The 25,365-nt window shown below is 38.7% G+C and overlaps 1 protein-coding gene across 8 annotated transcripts in view; it reads right to left on the bottom strand.

Annotated features, from left to right (window-relative positions):
• Positions 1 to 24,622, bottom strand: part of LOC124307690 (protein couch potato) — a 41,166-nt gene extending 16,544 nt beyond the window's left edge. For 4 of the 8 annotated variants that reach the window (XM_046769635.1, XM_046769643.1, XM_046769642.1 and 1 more), the window contains exons 1-3: positions 23,250 to 24,622; positions 3,111 to 3,188; positions 826 to 879 (exon numbers count right to left, since the gene is read on the bottom strand). In XM_046769635.1, the coding sequence (XP_046625591.1) occupies positions 826 to 879; positions 3,111 to 3,188; positions 23,250 to 23,309 (192 nt within the window). In that variant the 5' untranslated portion in view covers positions 23,310 to 24,622. The remainder of the gene's footprint in view (positions 1 to 825; positions 880 to 3,110; positions 3,189 to 23,249) is intronic. The other 4 variants (XM_046769637.1, XM_046769636.1, XM_046769638.1 and 1 more) reach the window with 4 other exon arrangements.
• Between the last annotated feature and the right edge of the window lie 743 nt (positions 24,623 to 25,365).

The following is a 25,365-nucleotide window of genomic DNA, read 5'->3' as shown; positions in this document are numbered from 1 at the left end:
GGTTTCATCAAAAATAGCAAAGCTAGCTTTTTTTAATCGAGGTTGAATTGTACAGAGTCTAGGTGGTATAGAAGATGAAATTCGAATCTTATATCGTTAAATTTATTCCACGTATGCGTTTAAACAAGCATTATAGGTACATTATACTGAATATAATTTCGTGATTTTCTAAAATTAACAGAAATTAACCATCACCGGTAAAACAAACTTTTTAATAATCTAACAAACTTCAATTGCAATCTGCAAATATGAAAATATATCGAAAATAATTTATTCCATTTTTCCAACACAGATTAATGTACAGAAATAAATTGAATTCTGTAAACCAGATTTTTCTTTCGTATAAATTCTAAAATTAAACGTTCAAAATTCATTAAACGCTTGCATCGGATGAGACCGAAGTTAGTAACGTTAACGTAACGAAACTTGAGGGAAAAAATCATTATTGTACAATTTTAGAACAATCGAAAAAGTCGGCTTTCCAAAATAAGAGTATATTTTGTTCCTCATGGTTTACTAAATTGCAGAAATTCCGAAAGTTTCGAAGTAACGATTTTTCCTACAAATGCATCGTTTTAGCAACGTTACCAACTTCCTCCTGATGACATCGGCGCGTTTTGCGTTATGCAATACAGTGCGAATCGAGTGAACTGAATCACCTCGACGCCGCGACGTCACAATACATACACAGGTGCAATTAGCGTGCGAATAATACTGTTATTGGTGAAGTAAATGAAATAGTGCGGTCTTGTAGTTAAACGAATTATAGGCACAATAAATATAACAAAACACATATATTTAAATATTCGATTATACATGACTCACCGATGCGGTTTTGCCGTTTTTACTCGTCACTTTCAGCAAGGAGCCCTCGTAACCCTGAAACGCGTATCAAACTTGTGTCCAATCAATTGTTATACACACATTATACGTACACTTCTTTATATTATACCTGGAAGTGTATAAATGACGCGGGAGAAACAGAGACGGCCGAGGGAACGAGGGAAACAAGAAACTCGGAGTATCGATGTATATATACGATACATATATAATATATATATATATATATGTATACAACAGATTGTAAAGCCTCTCCTGATCCTGAAAAGAAGTCGTTTATCCAGCGTCTTATGCGGACTCGATATGTTTTACACCACCGGCCACCAGCTAATTCTCTCTCCGACTCGACATGGTTCGCTGAAAAATATTATTATCCGCTCTGGTTTACGCTCTCAGAGTCCCGGATCGATTCGACGTGCCTAGGCGCCTCTTCTGCTCCCCGCCTTTACACCGACGTTGGCTCTTCCACGTTTAAATTTTTCAAACCGCCAGACTGGGTATGTATGTAAGGCATCAGGTATGTACGTTGTACGACCTCGAGTCGAAGTACTCTTGGATGAAATTCGCCATATATCCGAATAATTTATCCGATGTTTCAAAACTTCATTTTTATTTGCATTATTTTTTTTTTATACTGATCGTTTCGTACTTTTGAATACCTTCAAGCTTGGATTCGTAATCAGCAAGCCCATAAACCGCAAAATACCATCTTGTTACAAAAGTTGACTGAGCACAATATGTAACGTGTGACTCAAAGGGTTAAGAGCTTATTATTATCGGAGTTTTCGATCGAGCGATATGAATGTAAAATTATAGAAAGACAAAAACGTATCAAAAAATATGTTACCTTAAAAATTTATAATAGCGATTAAGAATAAAACGACATTCCCAGAATGCGATATAGAATTGAATCGGAGCAAATTTGAATAACGAAATCCAAGTTATCAACAATCTGGCAAACGGTTTCACAACTTGCATGTTCAAAATCACTATATCGATTGTCTAAAAAAAAATTTTAATTTTACAAATAGTTATGTCGAGAGCGAATGAAAATATACATTTGCGTAAGTACATTGCAACAGGTATTCATCAATCGTTACATTTTCACATTACTACTATACTGTAACGTATGAAGTATTTGTTGAACGTTTTTCAGAGATTTTGTGGGAATCTGGCCGGCAAAAAAAATGAATCCAAAAACATTAAATTCGGATGAAAAACACCAAAGTTGAATTATTTTGATCGTTCTAACTGTAAAGTCGTTTCTCAAATTGTTCATATCTTAGCATTTATCATTCGAATTTGCTCAGATTCGTTTCCATCGAATATTAAGCAGTTAAGTTAAATTCGTATTCATTATCATTGTCGCAAGTAAGATTGATCGAAATTTTTTAAAAGGTTTTTCCTGTTTTCATAATTTTTGATTCGTCGTGAGACCAAAGGAAGAATCGAATGGCGTACTACGTTAGAAAATTGAGGGAAAAATTTGATTTCAGAGAGCCGACGACCACTTTTCAAATTTGCGAAACGATTTTTCATAGTTCTTGTTGTTTGGGGTCAAGGGGATTTGAATCGAAAACAAAAATGTTTACCATTTTTTAGTCATTCCATAATTTTTAAAATAACGGACAACCCGTACGAAAAAATGCAAATAACCAATAATAGCTGACCATTTATACAATATCTCTTGATTAGCCAAAGTTGATTGATAATTGAGAACGAGAATTAAAAAAGGATGTAAAAGCCTGTAATCAGATATTGAAAAACAAAACAAAAAAAAACGGAGTAAAACTGTTTTTTTTTTTGTTTGCATAGTTAGTTATCGCTTGAATTAATCTGTGGAATTTTTTCGTTGAAAGAAATGACACTTACAGGCTTTTTTCATTTTCATCTTCAATTATAATACCGTGTCCTGATAATCTCAGTTACTTAATAGGTCGTACGAAACTCGTATAATAATAAAATTCTGCAGTCGGTGGATCTAATCGGTAATAAGTGATCTGGCCTAGATTTTAAATATTAACCATAGTTCGTATCGATTTCTGAGCGGCGTGAAGCATGTCGCGAAATCCAACCGAGCTTCGCCGAGTTCTGTGGGAATAATTTAAATCGTATATACGAGTACGATTGTTGATAAAAAAAAAAAATAATGACTAAATTATCAAGCATTCGCCGCGTTTCTATTACAATATCGATCACTCGGCCGTCTCGTGGTTAAAAATTGATCATACGTCTCTGTCTATTGCAAAAGTCAGTCTTTATTTACGTACCTCGTACGCTCTGAAGAGGAGGTAAAGCTCTCGCGGTTTCGCATCCATTGGCAGGCCGCTGACGAATAGAGTTCGCACCTGAAACAGGACAATTTGGATCATTGAATTAATACAGGCGAGCATTGAAGTGGGAGGCGACTAATTGCCTATGTAATCGAACCCCCTTTCGAACAATATTATGAAAAATTAAAGGGTGGAGAGCAGGAGCGATATTGAATTAGCATCGGCTCGCCGGCTCGGAAAGGAAAACTATGTACCTATAATATCAAAAATTCAAGAGTCCCGAGTGCGCGATTCCCGGTGAACCGAACCTCAATTTCCTCATTATTTCGCCGAGTTTTAATCCATTAATAGCCCCTCGAACCGACCCCATGATTTTCCCACCGATTCAGATCTCTCTCCGCAAAATTATCGTGAGCAGGAACACCGCTCGGAGAGGATTCAACTATGTGTATAAATACGTACAGGTATAATACAAGGGTCGAGAGAGTTTCAGCGGTACATGTGCGTATGTGTGTATGTATTCGAGTTTCATTCGACGAGGAGGAGAAGCAGGAAGAGAAGGGAATTGAAAAACGCGAAGTAATATCAAAATGAGAAACTCGAGTTTGAATTCAAAACCATTCCTCATTGAGATAATTAGTGTACGCTGTTCAGGAGCGGACAAGGAGGATCGTTTCCTTTCTATATTCAATATCGATTCAACTTCACCGGCGTAATTAAGGAGGGACTGTAATACAAGAGTTCCCGGAGTAACGCCTGGCTTGATCGATTGGTAAATTTTCCTACCTGCGTTTTACCGTTTATCTAGTATTATACAGTAGAATCTCGATTATCCGAACCAATTGGGACCGGAACTAGTTCGGATTATCAAAAATTCGGATACATATATAATATATACCTATATATAATGTTAGGCGAGACGATGTTCAGGGCTGGGAAATAGTCAAGAAATATGGAACACACTTATATGTTGTAATATATACACATGGTGTCCAGTAGTCCTGGAAATATCCTTGAATTTTTCTTGTGTCTTCGAATTATTCTATACTTAAGGTTTACTACGAATGATATATTTATTCGTGTTCACTGAGTAACTCTTGTTAAAAAGTGGATTCCCGCCTCAAATCGCGTTTTCCGTTTTTCCCTAGTAACAAGCTGTAGTAGAAGTAACGTATATCTTGTGTTGTCCCGCCGATTATGTACACTTGGGGACAATGAATCTGAGAGGGCTAATTTTTTACACTAAACAGTTACGTTGGCAACACTGAGAAACCTGCAGCGCCACCTCTATCCTAGGGAGTTTTTAGCGCTTCCAGCTAACTTCGGAACGCAGCCATTTTTTTTTTTTATGAAAACTTTGAATATCATTCATTCCGACAACGTTTAGATGGTCGTGGCGGTATACGGTACTCAAAAGTGAAACGAAAGCTGTAACCGCGGTTGCTCGAATAAGGCGCACGCATCGTTCTGTAGATAAAAAAACTCACTGTACTCGTAATTCCGTTGGTACTAAATGTAGATACCTGTATTACAAGTCATCACGCCTCGACGCAATAACAAATTTACAACGCTGCAATATATACGCGGCATCGCTCATGACAAAAGTACCGATTGTTCACGGACAATCAATTTGCCCACTCCCTGTCGCTGCATCATCCATCTGCTGGTTTCCTTTTAGACGTATAAGGTACTGTCTCGTTGTTCACGGTTCGACAGAGTCACGTCCGGCCGTAACGCCCGTTGAAATCCGGTCGTCTCTCACGGATCGGATCGTCTATCGGCGAAAAAATGTCGTCCCAGTTTTTTTCCTTAATTTATGTCTTTTTTTAGTTGTTTCATTTTTCCTTATTTTCCTCACTGCTCTTGATCTTATTCACGCCCTGCACCTAATTGAGCTGACAATTAAACACAACTTCGCGGATTGTGAGATTCCCACGTTCGAAATTACGCTGACTCGAGTCTCCGATAATTGATAAACGGATCGAACTTGTTGCAGGACGTGTAGATTTAAAAAAAAAAAAGTAAGGAACATTAATAATCCCGATGCAAAGTGACTGTCGCGAGATAATTTTAATACATTGCGGCGATCCATCGTCTAAATTTATGACTGTTGGTCGCCCTCACAAACAACTGCATTCGAATTTTAGCGCGTGCGCATTACTTTCTAGCAGACGACGTACCACTCGGCCGTTAGATAATCACTCTATATACCTATACGTAGGTATAATACATCATGGAAACGAGAATATCGGGCATCGTTGCCGAGGTAGCGTAAAATTACGCTGCAAAAAAAATAAAAAATAAAAAAAATAACAAACAAGTAAAACAGCAAGATGAAAAAGCGCGAACGTAGAGCCGCGGAAGAAGAGGGCGCATGAAGATGAAAGATAGATACACGCTCTTGGAAATTCATGAATCAGAGGTTCGCTGAACACGCGGGCACGATGCACACGAACCGCGGAAAATGCTGCAGGGCTCTTGGTATACGATACAGCGCGCTTCTGCTGCATGGTACTTGGAATTTAACCAGAACTGCACATCAGCTTATATAATAGTACTTGTCGTAAGTTTAACTTCGGCACATATTCCGCGCTTGTGCAGCGTAACATTACATACGTAGAGCCTGTAATACGATAAGGTGAAATGTCGAACAACGGCAATATTGAATTAATTATTATTACAGCCACGAAAGATTAATCGTCCTTGCCAATTATGAGTTTGCAAAATTGACAGAACCTGTGATTTCTTGTTTTCCTCCTTTTTTGTCTTACTTATAACTCAGCAAAGTTTTATTCTTTCTCCGGAGAAGATCGTTTGTACTCTATCATTTGGTACACAGTACACAAGTCGATCACTGCTCGATAGAGTTGATTGCCTTTCTATTTTTCTCTGAAGGAATTATTGTGATCTAGCGCGTAAATCCCGTTGACTTCGATTAACGAAAAGTTTCGTCATCCCACTGCCGCGAAAAAGAGGATAAGGACAAAAAGGAAACGAAGATTTGGGGAGGGGGCAAAAAAAACTTGCCGTAAAAACGAGACCATAGGTATACAGGTATATACATTATATACATGTGTATACACTATAGGTATGCAGACGTTCATATACCACAAAAGCTATAGTAGAAACTTTTACTTTGATTAAAGATTTCCCAAAGGCGTAACCCCGACAAATAACTGCAAGACAAATTTCTATATAAAGATGATTTACGAGTAACTATTATTATCATTATTACAATAACAATTGTTATTAAGGATATACGTTACAGGTAAGGAAATTTGAAACTCGAAGAAAGATAATTGATTTATGCAGCAACGAAAATCATTTCAACCACGCAATCTGGAGGGTGATAAATGTATAAATTGAACCCCGTTTAACTGCAGGTCTGACGGTAAAAACTCGGAATTCCACATCGGCGCAGAACAAACATGCACTTGTGGTTATGTGTAGTAAACCATTACATAAAGTCGATGGAGCGATTCGCATGAGCACCTTTCTTACGGGTTTCTGTAAGTGATTTTATATTATTACACTCTCATTTTATCACCTGCACAAATTCCGCGTTGTTTTTCTCTGTATCGCTGCAAATTATAATCAAGATTTCTATGCTAATGATTTATACTTCGGACTCAGTTTTTATGACCGATCCTGAATTGCTCATGTACCACAGATAAAAAACGCCCTTCTTATTAATCTCAAATTATCGTACGTTAAGTAGGAGTGAAAAGTATTTAGAATGAAAATATATGATTTAGAATGAATTCGCCGTGAGGTGCATTCAAATAAAGTACGTTTGATACAAGCGGGGAGTCAAGGTAGGGCATCCTAACTTAAATGGGGCACTTAAATGTTTTCGAGGGGCACGCCCTGATATTCGCTTCGAAGCATAGTTTAGATTTTTCTCATTTCGAACGATTATACCGGGATCGTTTCGTCGTTACACGGATCATTACAGAGAGTTGAAAAGGTCCGCTTTGGTCTTCCTAATCGAGTAATAAATACCACGCTTCTCGTTTAATGTACATAGCATACATCATGCGTAAATTGCGCCTCAGTTTCCTCGGACACGGACACCTGCGTTATTATCACCAACGAATTTTTCGGAGCAGTTTAAAACCGTTTTTGAAGAATAATTTATATCTGAGTGCCGGGGATTCTCGTTATGCCCGCGCCGTCAAGAGTAAAAGCAGTAAAATTATCGTCAGCTTTTCATTTTTATATAACTTACAATACAATAAATCTAGTTTTCGTTTATTACATGTGTTGAATGATATTAAAAGCGTTCCAGCCCTTGTGCTGTGCAAACTATTGCAAAAAGTTGACAATTTTTCTCATTTAAAATGAATTGATAATTTTTTTATTCGATAAAAATAAATGACAAGTTTGCACTGAGAAACATTTGTTACAGTTACTGAAAAATAATTCTTACCAGTAAAACGGGTAGCGTTATAATAACGGTTTAAGTATTACTGATATTATAAGCAAACGTGATGCAATTAGTAACTATTTAGTGTATAATTATAATTGTATTTTGCGCCTCTTCCTTCAGAGATCAAATTGTAGTATTTTTTCTAGTGACGGAAAAATTGAAAGAAAAGAAAACTTAGATTAGCCAACCGATTAATTAGCGACTGGCTGCAATTTTTCTTAAATTCCTCATCAATCGCCGCGCGTATTTCCTTCACTTCCTTTGTAATTATGCGAAGACATTCATACGTCGTGTATAAAACCGAGCTTCGACCCCGCGTCCAAGTTTATAATTCACGACGCAAGTTTTGCACATCGTTATTCGGTTTAGCGGAGCGGAATTTGTCGCATTTCCGGAAACGAACCTCCTCCGGCTAATCGCAAAACGGTGCAGCAGCAACCACCCCGAATGAATGAAAAACGACCAACGCGGCGTTTGCTTTGTGGGTCTATTTTGTGCCTGTAGGTACAACGTACACGAGTGACTCGTTAAACGACCAAAGCGAAGCGAAGCAAATCTCAGCTCGGCTCTTCTATCCTCTCCAGTCGCTTTAGGATTATGCAAAAACGATAGATGATGGATGTTTCGGTATGAGAAATAATTGTTAGAATTAAATTCTAAGCGAAATGTTGACCGACGACGATAATTGAGATGACAAATGGAAGAGAAAAGTTTTCTCGTGTCCCCCGTTAATGAAAGAGTATATTACGAATATCTGTTATGTCGTACGAGCAAGTTCAAAAATTATCGACAAACTATCCGGGGTCAAAATTTCGATTTTCCTGCAATCTGGATATCCTGTAGTAAAATTAAAAAATCCTGCAAGCTTTAGATCTCCAACTTTTGCAGCTTCGAAAATATACCGCGATCATCTTTTTAACGCTAAGCACATTGATTTACATAATAAAATTATTTGCGACGACGTAATTTATGAGATACTTTATAAAATAACAAAACACAAATCTTATTACAAACACGTTATAAATTGTACGAGTAAAAAATGCATCAAACATCGATAAAGATGGAACGAATTGTATAAAAATTTGTTCCGCGTACCAAACGAATAAAAACTCGATTATCGTCGGCGGGGATAAAATTAGCGTTTAAAAAAAGAAAATCCGTTCAAACGTGCATAAGACGGGATTTTCGCCGATGCATGGGACGGTCAAGTTTCACCCTCTAAACCCGGAGTGTATAAGTAACGATTTTTTAACAGAGATATAATTAATTCTTTGGCCGGACTGTACGCTTACGGATATACCTACACGTCTTTAAAGCGGAACCCCGCGCGTTTTTCCTGAAAAATTAGCGAAACGTCGAGCAGAGGGGTTGACGCGTCGTTAGAAGGCCCCGGCTCGCGGAAATGAATCTCTGGGGGTGCAGCGAGGAGGGCGAGGAGGGTGAGGAGGGTGAGGAGGAGGAGTAGGTCAGGTCGACTGGGATCATCTGCGAGGGTACAACGAAAGCTCAACGGAAAGAATGAAAGAAAGCGGATCGCTATGCTCGACTCCGCAAAATCCGTACCTGTTTCAAAATTCATATTCCATATTATCACGTGTTCGTAAAACATGAAATTTCCAACGAAACTCGATACGAGTCAACTCGACTCGACTCGACTCGACTGCTCGACCCTCCCCGCTTCGTGACGTCGATCAATAATATCAGACGTGTTGTATACGTGTATACATGTACAGGTATACACACACGTATAATATACCGGGCACGAAAATTGAAACGGTCTTTTGACACGCGGCGTTATATACACCTCTACATAATATGTACGTGTATATAACGTGGGTGTGTGGGTGTGTGTATATACAAAGGGTATGAAATCCGACTGTAAAAAACTCGAAACTCGACATGGTAATTCAATTGTTTATCAGGCTGAAGTTTGTTACGGTTATAATGCAATGATGCATCTTTGGAAAAAGTCGTTATTTTGCAACTGAAGGATTACTTGAAATTTAGCGAACCGTTAAAATAGCATCGACAAACTCACAATAAGATTTTGTCAATTCAACTTCTTCGGATATTCTAAAGGTGCTAGACAGTAATTTTTGTTCCAGCATTTCGATACATTAAATTTACTAACTTCAGCATCGTTATTGTTTATAGTTCACAAAATCATTGTATATAAATATAACTTATAAGTTGATTTTGTTGGTGAATATTTATTTATAAATATTTGTAGATTTTAAATAAAGTTGGAATCTAAATGAAATTCGAATAAAGTTCGAATAAAAATTGAATGAATTTATATGAGATTTTGACCGGTAATTTCAAAACGATCTGATATCAAGCATCGATATATCTATATATATATTATATACAAACCTCTGTTTTAGATTCCAGTATTCGATACTTCTGTATTTCTGAATAGATCTTCGCAGTTTGAAAATAGGCGAAGCGATGTTATGAATACTCAATGTGTGCCGACAATTTCGTAATAAAATTAATTAGAAGCATCGATTCCTTGTCTAAGCAACATACTTAAATCGTAATTAAGTTAATTCTGTAGTGCGGCTGCAGCTGTTGAGAAGTTCATACGGAAACCATATAACATCTTCTACTCAAATTATGTACAAATCACGAAAGCTTCGTTCTCCGGTAAACGATTATTTTCATTGGTCGTTATTACGACAATTTAATTAAGCAGCATTATTTGTAATCAATTTTACTGTTTTCACGCAATAAAAATATACAAATTTCCGTCCTTTTCGTTTTTGCGTATACGCTAAACCGTACAAAAAATAAATTGCACTGAGAGAAATTTTTAGTTCCGGTTACCGCTCAGTCCTTAACTATTTTCAGTTTTTACCACAATCGAAAAGTATAGTTCTAGGTACAAAATGAAAATTAGTTTTCTAGCTATTACCGGAAATTCTAGTATCTGTTAATATTCTTTCTCATTACGATCACTGTTGTTATATATATATACAAGAAACTGTTGCAAAAATTGAATGCTTGTGCAACAATAAATTGATGTTCAAGCCTTGCTTAACTAAAAAAGTAGAGTAAACCGAACAAACTGATTTTGCGTTGCAATTATCAAAAAAGGATCGACAATAGCGCAAAATGGTTACGCGTACCACGTTTTTCAAAATTCTAACAATATTCAAACAGTTTTTTTAACGATACCTGCTTTACTAAATTTTTCTAGTTACTGTAACAAATGGAATTTTTCTCAGTGTGGAAGTAGGTAAAATCGTGATGAATACCGACTCAAAACAAAAATTCAGCATCAATGCCAAACTTATCAATATGATATTATATGTATTATTTATACACGCGCATTAAATGTATAAGAATATTTAGAACAGCATAATTTCGAACGGTAGAATAATAAAAGGGAAATTAAATCGAATCGCGAAAAACTGTATTATATTCCTCTCTCTCTCTCAAAAAGAAAAGAAAAAAAAACCCGCATAGTGAAAAGCAGTCTGTATCTATTTTTTTACCTTCGTAAGCTTCGCGCTATGAAGAAAAAAAAATGGAGAAGTGAAAATTATATTCAATCGTGAACAATCCGACAGGTAAAAAATTCGTTCAAATCTGGTGAAGAGGGAGCAGCAGCGGCGCCCGAGTGATTCCACATGGATTTTCTCACGAAAGATTTATAGCATATAAGGTACACATATGTATACATTATACATTCAGTATGATGTATAAAATTAACAGAAATTTCTGTTCAATCAGAAAAATACTTCTCGTTTATGAATTATTATACAAAATACACCGTTTACCACGTTTATCATTTTTTTCTTTTTCAATTTATATTTGAATTAATAAATTTTGATTCTCTACATCGAGTAATAAATGAAGATTTTGGTTATTATTCGATGGATAGAATCAAAATTTATATAAATATAAACTCAAAAAAAATCCTTTTTTTTTTTATCGACCAGTGTTATATAGATATAATGTTCACCCCTCTTATAATCAGTGCTTTTTCATCTTACTCGTACGGATGAATGTATACGATAAGTATCATGAACTAAAGGGCATTATAAATTCCGTGCCAACTGGACTAACGTCTAATTTCTACAATCTGGGATTTAATCCATATTTTTTATGACGCATGGTGCCAACATTAAAAAACGCTGTCTGGAAAAGTTCTGAAGAAATTGCAATAATTCTAGGCTGCATATAAAGATAATTGCAGGCAAATAAAGGTTTTCTGAATAAACGTCTTGATAATCGTTTTAACAAGTTTAGAAAAAAAAGTTCATTCGGCTCGATATTATTGTCAACTCCCGTCCAGCGCACAGTAATTACATTCACTTCTCTTCTTTTGTTCTCTTTTTTCTCCCGTCAGTGTCGTTAGATATTAAATTATCCAACATTCCTGGGCGATGTAAAAAATTTGTAAAAAATATTATTTCAAATAAAATGAGCCCAAGTAGGATCTTGGAGCAAAAACTAGTTATATTAAATACTAACATATCCACTAGATGTTTGTAAATTATTTTTCAACGTTTCGAAAACGAAGTGACAATTATAAATTGCTGGTTAATAATTCGAATATTTGACGTTTAAGTATTTTTAAAGGGACAATTTTCTTGGCCCGGGAATATAATAAAAATTTGGTATCATTTCGTAAAATAAAACGAATAAAAAGCAACCATTTTTAACGAAACAATATCCATCCAATTCACAAGGGCGACAGATACGGAGGAGAAACACGCAAATGTATGCGAGGACGAAACACATGGCGTACATTAAAATTGCTTTGACCTCGCACGCTTTTATTATTGATAGGCACTGGCCTAGCCGAGGCGCGGAATAGGTATAAAATACACACGTCTACATGCTTAAACGGCAGCGATACCTCTAGGTATAATATTACATCCGTGTACCTAGGGCATGTATAATAAAGTTGCGGCGGCGACGGAAAGTCTGACCGTTGGAAATGCCGTGCTTTCTCTATGCGTATACACCTAGGTATGCATACGTACATACATGCGTACAAGGATATGTGTGGTAATTTATTCATGGACTGACTGAAAGAAAGATGGAAAGGGGGAGAGTAACGAAAGAAAAAAATATACCTAGAAAAGAAAGAAGGAGACAGAAAACGTTCGGCCTAACTTGCTGCACATAATCCGCAGTCCAGGATCGCGATTTTTGGTTTTAAAAATTAGTACATAATATATCCGTGCCCTTTTCTTTTTCTACGGTCTATATAACACGGTAAATTCTAATCGGGCAAATTGTAGTGCGAAAAAATAGACGATTTTCGCATAAGAGTGAATTTCTACTACTATTTTTACCCGCAATGAATTTCTCCCTTATTTTCTATCGACTCGCAATCAGAATTCGATCGGCAATCGAGAATTTTCTCTAGAAATAGCTGTCGCAGCTGTTTCTTTTGTTAAACGAAGCGATGTAAGGAATTGGTTAGAAATTCCAGTAGGTATAATAATAAATTTATCGGTCAAGATGTCGTATGTATAATTTAATCTGACCCAACGCTCGAACAATTAGAGAAATTAAGTGACTCTTCTATGACGCAACTCTGCCGTCCTGCAGCGGCATGGCGGCTTTATAATACATACTTTTCTCTGACAAGTTCGCGCGTGGGTGAAACACGCCTATACACAAATACGCATTACGCGTGTGTGTTTCTATATGCGTAGATTTATATGCATATGATGTACATACATACACGCTATGTGCAACAGCTCTCGTGACGATGATCGTTTATACGCGAGGATAGGAATACAAGGTACGTATGTGTAAGGTACGTGTCAGTTAGGGTTATTATAAACTTGATGTATACGTTTCAAAACTACGTTATATAACGTTGAACGCACACACGACTAACTGAGTGCTGACTGCAAACTGCAAACTGCAGAGTATATAAGAATAATAATAATAATAATAGTAATAATAATATACCTAATACGAATAAACACTGCAGCAATAATTATTTTAGCGGGAAAAAGTGAAGGAATACAAGCGCAAAGGGAGCAAAGTTTAAAAGTATAACAAGAAAGAAAGAAACTCCGCGACATACTTACTGTGCGGATAAAATAATTAGATGCAGAATATAATTTTCTTCGGAAATGATACGATAGCATTTCAATATTCCAGGAATACCGTCGATTCGTAAAATTTTTTCTCATTTCACTTGTTTTTTAATTTTTTTCATCGTTTTCGCAGAAAAATATATCTCAAGTCTTTCGGATATGTCCCTGAACTTTCGCTGTCTAGGAGAAAATCGTGAGGATGGGTTACACGTTCCGCATACCCATTATAAGGGTTTCCGCCCATTGTACTTCAGGGGGTGAGAAGAAAAATTGGTTACACCGATATTACATTTTTCGCGAAGCAGATTTCTCTCTGATTTTCTCATATCTTTTTATTTTTCGTCTTACTCGCCGCCGACTCCCAGGAAAAGAAATAACAAAAGAAAAAAAGAGATATTGTACGTGATTCGTAAGCGTCAAGAAAATCTCGGTTCAGTCATAAAAATTTCGGCTCTTCAGAGACATGCTACGATATTGATTATATTTTTAATATTTGCTAACAAACTTTTTCGATTTTAATTAAAACGGTCTGATATCGTTTATCATACGTTTTGGAAAATAGCTTTTCAACCCTTTGAGTCGCACATTGTTGTGCTGAGTCGATTGTTACAGCAAGATCACATTCTCTGGTTTTTCGGGACGCTGATTACAATCTGAAATCAGATTTCAAAAATTAAAGGTCGAGGATACAATATGGCGGACAAAAATTTCAAATTTCATCGAATACGGTCAAAAAAACTCTATGCAGGAATTTTCGGGGTCACTGATTGAATTCGCCATACAGAATTTTCAAAATCTGATTTCAGACCCGTAATCTGCGAACCAAAAACCCCTGGACAGAGTTTTTTTCTCCAGATTCGTCCAATTTGAAATTTCGACCACCATAATGGATCCGTCATCTTGAATTCTTTGAATCTGATTTCAGATTCGTAATCAGCTGTCCAACAAACTTATAATTTATGTAAAAAATGTAGAGGTGTGGAGAGGCAACTTTTTCGAAAACGAATTACTCCTTAAATTTTAACGATTTTTGCAATCAATTTGTCTCTAACAATAATAATTTACATCACACCGCAATAATTACTCTCGAGTATTGAAAACCTGTCAGTATACAATCAGAAATATCAAAAAACCGCAAAGAAATACGTTTTCAAAGTTCTCTGAATACACAAAAAATGGATATAAAATACGTGGTAAGAATACTTACCACTATGACACAAACTGTTAATGAACAAAAATAACGTTCCAATCGGTAAAAGTAGAGTGCATGAATTCTGTGGGGAAAAAGAAGACCTGCAAAATAGAAAAGAGAAGAAGACCTTTTTCCCGGATTTTCAGACTTTTCGCGGCGATTCAGCCGAGGCCATGAAACTCCGAATCACGAATTGAGAATCGGGTCCGAGCATCTTGTAGCAGGTTTTTAGATGGCTAGGTAAAACCTGGACGACTCTGAGCACTGTGCCTGACACGTTTCAGTAACAGTTTCTCGGTATCTTGAGGCTGCTGCGGGCAGCAAACTGCCACGAAAGAAAGGCGAGCCATTTTTTGTTCAAGATCATTGCTGCGCTCTCATTCGCCCGTTTTCTACTTCTACTTCTCACCGACGTTATACGAGAACGGATAGAAGATCACTGGCAACCGGTCCAGAGCTACATCCATACCTTCCTTTCGTATAACCTATTAAACGTAGACCAAATCACCTTTTTTACGCTTCGTTTATAACGCGATGATCATTTTTTGCCAGCGACGTAAACCGATCTGCAATTATTCGTCACGGGGGAGAAAAACGGAGCGAAATTAAAAAAGCGAAAATCTGAGAAACTGCTTACGACGATCGATGGTCGGGAGGAAGGAGGTAAAGAATCAAAAGCACGTGCGATACGTTGTACGCACGCTTTAAAAGGGAAAAAATAGCACACGCGTGACTTGTAAATAGATTACTTTCAACGATTCGCGGAGGGGCGAAGAGGCAAAATGTTACACAACGACCCCAATTATCACACGATCAATTATAAACTTGGTCAGCGTGTGCGGTGCGATGAATATTAACGTGAAATGTTAGCGATTTCTCGTTTTCCACGATTATAATTATAATGTTTCGCAACTACCGAATTCGCAGTAACGCAAATGTTCGCATGTGGAAAATCACTAATTAGGGAAACGATGCGAAAGACAACTCCGCGCGGTAGCAACTAAGTTTACACCGGAATTGTACGGACAAAGAGAAGAGTAGATAATACTAGATAGATAATTATTTGACCAATTGAATAGCACATATTCCGATCGCTTTCCAAAACGCAAAGCATTCGTTAAAATGGTTGTAAAAAAAATATTGAACAATGCGATGAAAACGGAGGTTTCTCAAAGCATTCCCATTTTACTTTACCAGTTTATTTATCGATGGTGATGAAAATTTTATGATATTATAAGTTGTATCCAAAGTACTCGTACAGAAATGACCAAATTCTAATAACCGTTGTAGTTTCGCAATTATCGTTAGAGTTGCCGACACGATTGAACGATAATTTCTTAAATTATACGTGTAAAATATTTGGACCTTATGGCAGACGTATATATATAAATCGTTTATAATTCCTACAGTGTCATCGATGAGTATAAAAAGTTCACAGATCTGATCTTTCATAAGTTTTCAACGACATATATCTTTTGTCGTCCAAATCTTCTCTTCATTGATCAAAGAAATATCCCGTCGACTGAAAATGCGTATAAACAGTATTTTCCCAATTTTTCAAAGTAAACGCGAGCCGTGCAACAGCGATCCCCTTAACGAATAACAGCTATAACATATCCCTGACATAACAATATACCCGGTAAGGGAGGGATAGGAGAGGGGAGGTGATGAGAGAGAAGCTACCGACGATATATATTTTATAAATCGAGATATCCACGGATAAAAGGATGCAGCCAGACAGGCAGAGGAACGGACGCTACAACACAGAAGAGGAGGAAAAGGCAGAAGCAGAACCTGCACAGAGGTAAAACAATCGCTGACTTTACGGTTTGCTGCTTCCACCGTTCCTCTTGGCTGCTTAACCGTTATACAACATCCGTTCCGCCATAATGCCGCTAGAGTTTTATTCTATTGTTCGTCAAAGTTACATAACTATATGGTATAGTACGCATAATATGTATGATGCACGTACGTATCAGGGATTGAATGAGTTCGAACTAATTTAAAACACCATTAAATTTTTTTATTTTAATCAAACGCGTACATGGCACATTTTCACGTATAACAAACATCACTCACACAGAGAAAATTCAATCGGTACAGATGCAACGATTCGTTTGCCGCAGATGCTAATTCTCTGATTTTCCTCATCCCTTCCCTCTCACACGATCGGTTTGCTTTCTTTTCTTATTCTCGTTTAGTTCTTTGTTCGGTTACTTTACTCTTGCAATTATAGCAGAATTCGTTGTCACAACGCAACAGTTACGGGGATAAGAGATCGAACGTCAAGCCTGGACGAATTTTGCCCCCGAAAGAAGAAGCAAGAAACAGGAAAAAGGAAGAAAAAGAACGTTCCGGGTCTCTCGGGTAATTCGTCCGCATTCCACGGCGGCTCTTAAAGCCTCCGAGTCACACCGGAAGGGCCAATCATCCGTTGCACACCCCGGTAACGATCTAACGCGAGAAAAGGAGCGGATCACGGTTTCCTCGTGGATAAAAGTTCTCGAATCCTTTTCGCGACGAACGCGATAACCATATTATACATAAATTACACATATACCTCTGTTTGATATCCAATTAAAAAAGAAATTCCCCTATTTCTTTCTTTCTCTCTCTCTCTCTCTCTGTCAAAGAAATATCATCTCCTTTTATCTCTCTCTCTCTCTCTTTCTCTCTCGATTATCTGCAGCAAACGAATCGTTAGATCTATACGGATAGAATTTTCGCTATATAAGTAGTGATGTTCGTTATACATAAACATGTGTCTTGTACGCGTTTGATTAAAATAAACAAATTTAATGGTGTTATAAATTAGTTCAAATCCATTCAATCCCTAATGCATACATGTATCATACATATATTTGTACGTTGTACCTGTGTTATTATCACCCTCTCTCTCTCTCTCTCTTTACCTTATTTGAAGGGTTATATGTATAATTTAAGGGAAATCGGGCTATTGCGTACTTCAAGTGCTTGCAGGCGATACAGTGCATTCCCTCGATAGGACCGCCTTTCCCCCGCTTTCGTACTCTACTGCTATCCCCCCATATATTTGAAAAATGTTTAAAACAAAAAAACTAATCGATTATGTTAATAAAATATTGACGGACAAGTATTTTTCTAGGTTAAAATAAAATTATATGGGATTCTAACCGATGTACAGAACGTATCCGCGCGTGAATCAGGATCTGGCCCTGATGAGAGAGTTTGCAACTTATTCGCGACGCTCGCGCAAATGTAAGGAGGAATGGGGGGCCTCCGATTTCTAAAAAATCCCCTCCCCTCTTGTACTGCTGCGGCCCTATTGAGAGAGCGCAGTGTATAAAGTTCGAAAGGTTGAACTTGACTCCCCCCCGTGTATAAAACCGTTCTTTTTCCTCAACCCCGACGTCGTCGTGGATTCGGGACCCGGGATCGCAGACACCTGAAGGGAGAACCGTTCCTCTAACCAGTCTAACCCCTGTTTTTTAGGCTCGCGGGGTCTCATTTGTAAAGCAGGCGATGAAGCCCGAGATGCCAACCCCCGTTTCTCAGGTATCAGAGCGGTGCTTTCTTTCTATAATTTTCGGGCGAGAAACTGGCGAGGACTTTTCTACAGTATCAATCAAACACAACCTGTTTCGTACCTCTTGTCAATTAATATTTTATAATTAAGGTTACACGCCTAGCAGAGATTTATCGCAAATAGCAGAAATACGCGCTGCGCCGATCGCGAATTATCATCGGGTGAAAGTATACGCAATACACGTTTATACGTAATACGTGCAGTCTATCTGCGATATGTCCTACGGATTTATTTATTATACATGTATAACGGTTTATAGAAGTTTACCGGAAATTATTATACAGCGACAGGCGGTTTTCAGCCAGGCACTCCACTCGTCACGTGATGTAATACGAAGTTTCATATGTAACATGTGGAATTATAATTTGTATATCACGTGCAACTGCTCGCAAATCGAATGATTTTCATGTTATGTTCTTATATGAAACAGCATTCCATTCCCATTAGCTGGTTTAATAGTATAATACCATGCTTTTGTAATACATTCGCATGAGGTATTATATATACTGAGAGTAGAATGAACGGGAAGACGTCGATTAATGATAAGATTGAAAAAAAAAACGTTTTCCTTCTCCTCATTGTAATACGGCGGCAAAGTGCTATTGTTCCGAATCAATCGAGTTTTACGGAATTTATACAACGTCAATATTCGTGAGAAATACGGGATTTGGAAACAAAAGAACAACAAAAATTATTAAAAATCCTACATAACAATTATATTACAAAACCGCAGTTTAACGTGTGTATACGTACTCTTCTGAATAATGTTTATACACTTGTTCAAAAGAAATGAAGAAAGGCAAATTGAGAAACTCAATACTTATAACCAATATTCTAAAGAAGAAAAAAAAGAAACAATTTATCTTCACGATATTCGATATCGGTGATCATAGATACGGGATAAGAGAAAAAAATATATACAGGCCACTCAGTGGTCAGGTTGCAGCACGAGTGATCCGTGAAATAGGATTATGTAGTAACGGCACACAACTTGAAAATTCATTGCGATAAATCGAAACATGGCGTCACGCAATTGATCATGTTCAGGAAAAGCGATACCCGCGCATTTATCCCTTTGAGTCGTAGTGTTAAGTATTCTCAGCCCCTGTTTTACATCCATTTTTTGGAAAATTAAAGAACTCTGAAGACATATTTCTTTGCGATTTTTTTTCCATTTCTGATAATATACTCATATACAGGTTTTCGTTACTCGAGATTAATTATTGCGATATAATGTAAGTTATTATTGTTAGAAACAAATTGATTGCAAAAAATCGTGAAAATTGAAGGAACAATCATTTCCGAGAAAGTTACCCCCTCTACAGCTATACAAGTTTTACATTAATACGAGTTTTTGGGGTCGCTGGTTACGAATCTGAAATCGGATTTTAAAAATTCAAGATGACGGATCAAATGTAGCAGACGAAAATTTAAAAATCCATGGAATCCGGAGAAAAAAATCTGTCAAGGGGTTTTCGGCTTCGCTGATTACAAATCTGAAATCATATTTTGTGGCGAATTCAATCAGCGACCCCGAAAATAATCAGATTACAGATGCGTAATCATAGCAGCCCCAAAAACCATAGAATACCATCTTGTTGTCAAAGTTGACTAAGCACAATAATGTGTGTCTCAAAGGGTTGTGCATAGTAATCGAATACACTTCATCGAGGTTACCGAATTTCTGTAAAATAAACAAACAAACAAAAAGAAAGAATGTCCGCTTGACGGAACGAATGGTAACTTCTTTCTTTTTCGTCCGAAACTCGTTACAATTTTTGGGGGTAAAACACGCACGTTGCAACGATGATTTGGGGTGGCAGGGCAAATAGGACGAGAGAGACAGCTGCTCGAGATTATACACGTATAACGTATACGTATGTGTTATATATATATAAATATAATACATTCGTTCGAGGACCGGTAAAGAGGAAGCAGAAGCGTGCATTGAATACAAACAAACAATATACCGGAGAACCCGTTCTCCGTAGAGAAGCTAATTACCGGCGCATTCAAACCTCTTTTTCATCATCCGACGATTGTATTCGGGTATTTGTTCATGTTCTTTTCTCACGTTTAGCGTAAAAATTTTCTTCCTCGTCGTCTCGATATAAACACGTTACGTATAACGTATACAGCACAGTATAATATCAGCCGTTCGTAATGTGACGACGATATCTCTGCGAGGATACTCATAGTTTCGTTATTATAATGAAGTTGATAATCGTCCATTCACGAGGTTTGACTAGATATATCTTCTTATTCCCAGCGGTCTCGAACCGTCGCGTTTCAATTGAAACGTTGAGAAATGATCGCGATTAAGCTCTGCTCAAAGCTGTTACACGCGGCGTTGGATGCTTGCAAGCCGAGGAGAAAATCCAGGAGCAAGACACGTTGCAACAGTCGGCGAAGCTTTCGCCAGCAGGCGGCTGCAACACGTATATACATATATATATATATATATATATATATATATATATATGTATGTATATATACCTTATGTCTACCTACCGTACCTTATGCCTGCCTTCCTGCCTACGTGCAGGTGTTACTTGATCAGGGCACAAAGCTATCGCGCGTTTTTACAGTTAAATGAGTTGAAAATTTTGTTGCTAATGAGGAGGAGGAGAAAAGTCGTGTGTTATCTCCCTTTGGCTTATTGCCGTGCTGCATATATTACACGCATGTACGTGTGAGTATGTAGATTTGCGTAGGTACGCAAGTAATGATGATACGGAACATGCGGGCACTTGAAATTACAAATGTACATCGAAAGCAAAAAGTGCACTTGTACAAACACCGTGTACGTGCACGCATATTTGCTTTGTACGAGCCTTATCCCCAGCTTTTAGATTACACGCTGACTCTTTTTTTCCAACATTCAACCGTCCAGCCGGACATTACATATGCTCGAAATATGCTGTTCTCGAACTTCTATCGACTCTGGATTTTTCTGAGAGCGTCGTACTTTTATTTCTTACGAGATTGAAGCGCGTAACGTTATCGTACCGAAACGTTGGAGTAAAAATTCTCTGCTTTCTTGCTTTTGCAATGACTGAAGGAACTAAGATTTGAAAATATCAGTATGTCTCGTTTTATTACGGTTTACCGAATCTCAAACAATTCCAAAGTTGCGAAATAACAATTTTGACCCACCATAAATCGTTGCGATAACTTTAACAACTTCAACTAGATTATTTCTTGGGCTAACTCGATATTCGCACTCCTTGGTTGAAAACTGATAAAATAACTAAACGAAATAATTGCACGAGAAAAACTTCAGCGATATTAAGGTGAAAACCTTATTCCGTATACCTCCGGTACGTGCATTTTACCGATAATAGGTAGAATTGCCGCCGATAAACTCCGTGCCTGTTCGCATACATGCAATTAAATTAGCATAATCGTTCCGTCTGGCAAACGCGGAACAATCGTTTACGCATGTGCGTTTGATCTGTTTTTGGTATAACTGAGTCAAGTTATGGTTAGGCTGCGCCTGTTTGTATATCCGCAGAATACAAAGCCCCCCATAAGAATGCAAATTACCTCAGCAGCTGACAAAATTTGCTTTTTTTTCGATTTTCGTATATTATACCTGACACACATGCACAGAGGACATTGGAATCAGTGTGAGACTTGCGCGTTATATTATATTTAATAAAGTTCCGATCTGCGGTGTATAAGTCATAGTTTCGGCGATTTCACGATGTTATATATAGGCATATGTACGTAAGTATATTTAACATGGACAGGTAACCATATATCGACCGAAGGCCTCGCGGTGGTTTATAAGATGAGGTGAAAAAAAACCTTTTCACCTGACCAGCAAAAACGTTATATGTATATAATATGTATATTGTATATATATATATATATATACACTCGCAGTCATGCCGCAGAATCGTAATATCCTCGCGTACATTTTACAGCGTTTAAAGTTAGTAACGTTACCGTAACGATTCGTGTTTAGGAAAAATCGTTACTTCGCACCGTTAGTACCGTCTGAAATAAAATAAATCATGGTAAACGCAACACCCGAATATTTTGAAAAGCCAACCAACTCCTTTAAGGTCATTATAAAATTGTGCAACAACGATATTTACCCCAATGTCTTTTAAGCAAATTCTACGCTCCGATAGTAGGTAGGTACCGTATCTTTTGATTCCTAATCGATGTACAGACAAGAGATTAATCCATGAGGGATAATATTGTATGCCATAGAGAACGGAGTAAGTTCGTAATTTTTCGCGTGTCAGGTGAAAGTTGCACGTGTCGTTGAACGTCTTTGTAAACATGCGTAAGATAAGAATAACAACAAAGAGAAACACGTTGTTCGAAAAAGCGACATGCGCGAATTTCGCACGATGTCGAAGTTAGTAACGTTAACGTAACGAAACGTCACGGAGTAAATCGTTGTGCAATTTTAGAACAACTTTCGAGGAGTTGGCTTTCCAAAATATGCATGAACATGTTTTCTTCGCTGTGATCGACTAGCCGAATTTCATACAATCCTAAGGCTGCTGCGGAGTAACGATTTTCCCAAAGACGAGTCGTTAGAGTAACGTTACCCTCGACTCAACCTCCTGTAATTTCGTAGCCACGCATAGAGGCGCATGAGTTGAGTCGACCGTAATCCTCCACATGACGTGACGACACGCCAGAAGCAGGGAGTTCGGACGGTGTTGTTGAAAAATCAATAACAAGCGTGGTCGCGCGACGCTCGTGCAGGTGCCCAACGACGTCTGCACTCCAGGGCGGCCGGTGTGTCTGGGAGTTCCGAGCGCCGTAGCCGACGCCGGCCAACCATTTCTCGAAAGGATTAGGGGAGGAAAGAAACAAAAGACGTTCGGCGACGTACGCGCGTTATCGCAAGTATACGAACCTCGTCCTCGCCGGTGGCGGTGTTGACGGAGTCCATGCTCTGAGACAACGGCGCTTCCATGATGCAGTGAACGAGGTCCGCGGCGGAGGCGACAGGACGAGCGGGGGGCGGCGATGACTCCACCGGTTCCCGCCTCGGACGTTTTAAGGCGGGCGGCGTTATGGTTGATCCGGCGAAGACGACGCGCGCCTCCAAGCTGTTTCGCTCCAAGTCCAGCTCCCCTCCTCGTCCTCGTCCTCGTCCTCGTCACCGCGTACCTTGTCCCCCGCCGCCTCCCCCTCGTCCTCCCCGACGTCGACGTCGTTCTACACCTTCACCTGCAGGATCGCCTCCTCGTCGCGGGGTTGCTCTAGTATACGCGTCACACCGTCCGTTCGATTATTATTCCCTTCGCCCCCTTACTCCTCTTCCTCCACCTTCTTCTTCTTCTTCTTCTTCTCACTCCGCGGTGTGTTCCGTTTCAACGACGCGTCGGAGGCGAGACCGGAGCGTGTACGAAGTTCGAAGAAACGACGACAACGTTGACGATGATTTTTTTACGATTATAACCGAACCATTGCACAATGATAACCGTGCAACGTATCCCCCAACTGCAGCTTTGGATTAATTTTTTCGTTTATCTATTTAGTTTCTTGTTTTTTCTTCTATTTTCTCTGTTTTCTCTGTATTCTCTATTACTACACGTTAGCGGAACCCTGACGCGGGTGCACCTGTCAGGCTACGGCAGGGCGTCGCGAAGCAGGTGTTGGTGGTGGCGACGGTTGTGTGTCGTACACGTCTATTTTAAAATAATCGATACGAAGAAACTATATAAGGAACGATATGGAATGTATAGTGTTCAGAGCTCGTGCCTCGGCACTTGAACTTGTGTATAATACATACGTACGTATATACGGTGTACGGTATACACACCTGCGGTAGTGTTCTATGTACGCGTATACGTATATTACGTATAGTTTTATGCCTGCACCTGTAATGCGTCGAGATGTGTACGTGAGAGCTGCGTGTACGATTGTGACCGGAAAAGCCTCCCGGGTTACGTGCAGCAACTCGCTTGCGTGTATGTGTAATACAATATATTATATCCGCGATCGAATTTATAACCTGTGTATAATAACGGAACGCCCGCGGTGTGTCTGTGTCTGTGTGCGTGTATGTGTATTTGTTTGTTTTCAACAACGGTATATGAGTATGTATTATAAACCGACGTGTATACCCCGAAAATGTGTAGAAAACCGCGACCCGTCTATATGTATAAAACCCGCGTGTCAAAAACTCAAAACCGTAAAACAACACTGACAAGTAATAATAAGAATAATATAATTGTATCACGCAGCACCGCGATACGTCTGGTTCGCAGGTTGCCGATAGACTGACGCGGGGTGCTCCTGGTTCCCGTTGCCGTGCCTCGCTGTGCCTCGCGGTGAGGGAGGCAAGCGGCGATGCGGGGCAAGGCGGGGGAAGGCGGGGGAAGCGGGTGTCCGGGGTGGGGTCAGGTGGAGCGGAGCGAAGTTATCCGTAGAACGGCACCGTGGATCGCAAGGATACGAACGCCCGACGAGGACGCACGACTACCCGCAAAATCGGTCCGCATACATGGGTAGGTGAACCTACCTACCTATGCGACTCCGGGGCATCGGAGCTGTGGGTAAAATAGGAGGATCGAAATCCGAGGTTTCGGGTTGAGAACGAAAAACGATACGGCGAATGCGATTTTGGAAACCCAGACGTGAAAATTTCTCATATTTCTTTCGCCTTAGCTCCGTCCAGCTTACGGATGCACGTTACATACGTACGTGCTGTAACGGCGGTACTTGAGTTCTGAAAATTTTGCAAATGTATCGAGTCGATCGATCGAACGATTGAACGAACCAACTGCGTTCATTGATATTTAAACTTTTTCAACTTACACCTGTGTCGTAGAGTAACCATTCTACAGTCGCATCGATAAAGATCGTAGAAATATAAATATCGTCAACTTTGTATACTTTTCGGTTTACATTTATTCTATATCATCGATGAATGCATCCAATTTTACACGTGAGAGTAAGAGATATTGAATTTCTTCGTGTCCGCGGTGCGTGTCTGTGCATACTGGTACGGCTGGAATACATGG

Source organism: Neodiprion virginianus, chromosome 6 (genome assembly GCF_021901495.1).
Source record: "Neodiprion virginianus isolate iyNeoVirg1 chromosome 6, iyNeoVirg1.1, whole genome shotgun sequence".
Lineage (NCBI taxonomy): Eukaryota > Metazoa > Arthropoda > Insecta > Hymenoptera > Diprionidae > Neodiprion > Neodiprion virginianus.
This window is presented reverse-complemented; position numbering and strand designations above follow the sequence as displayed.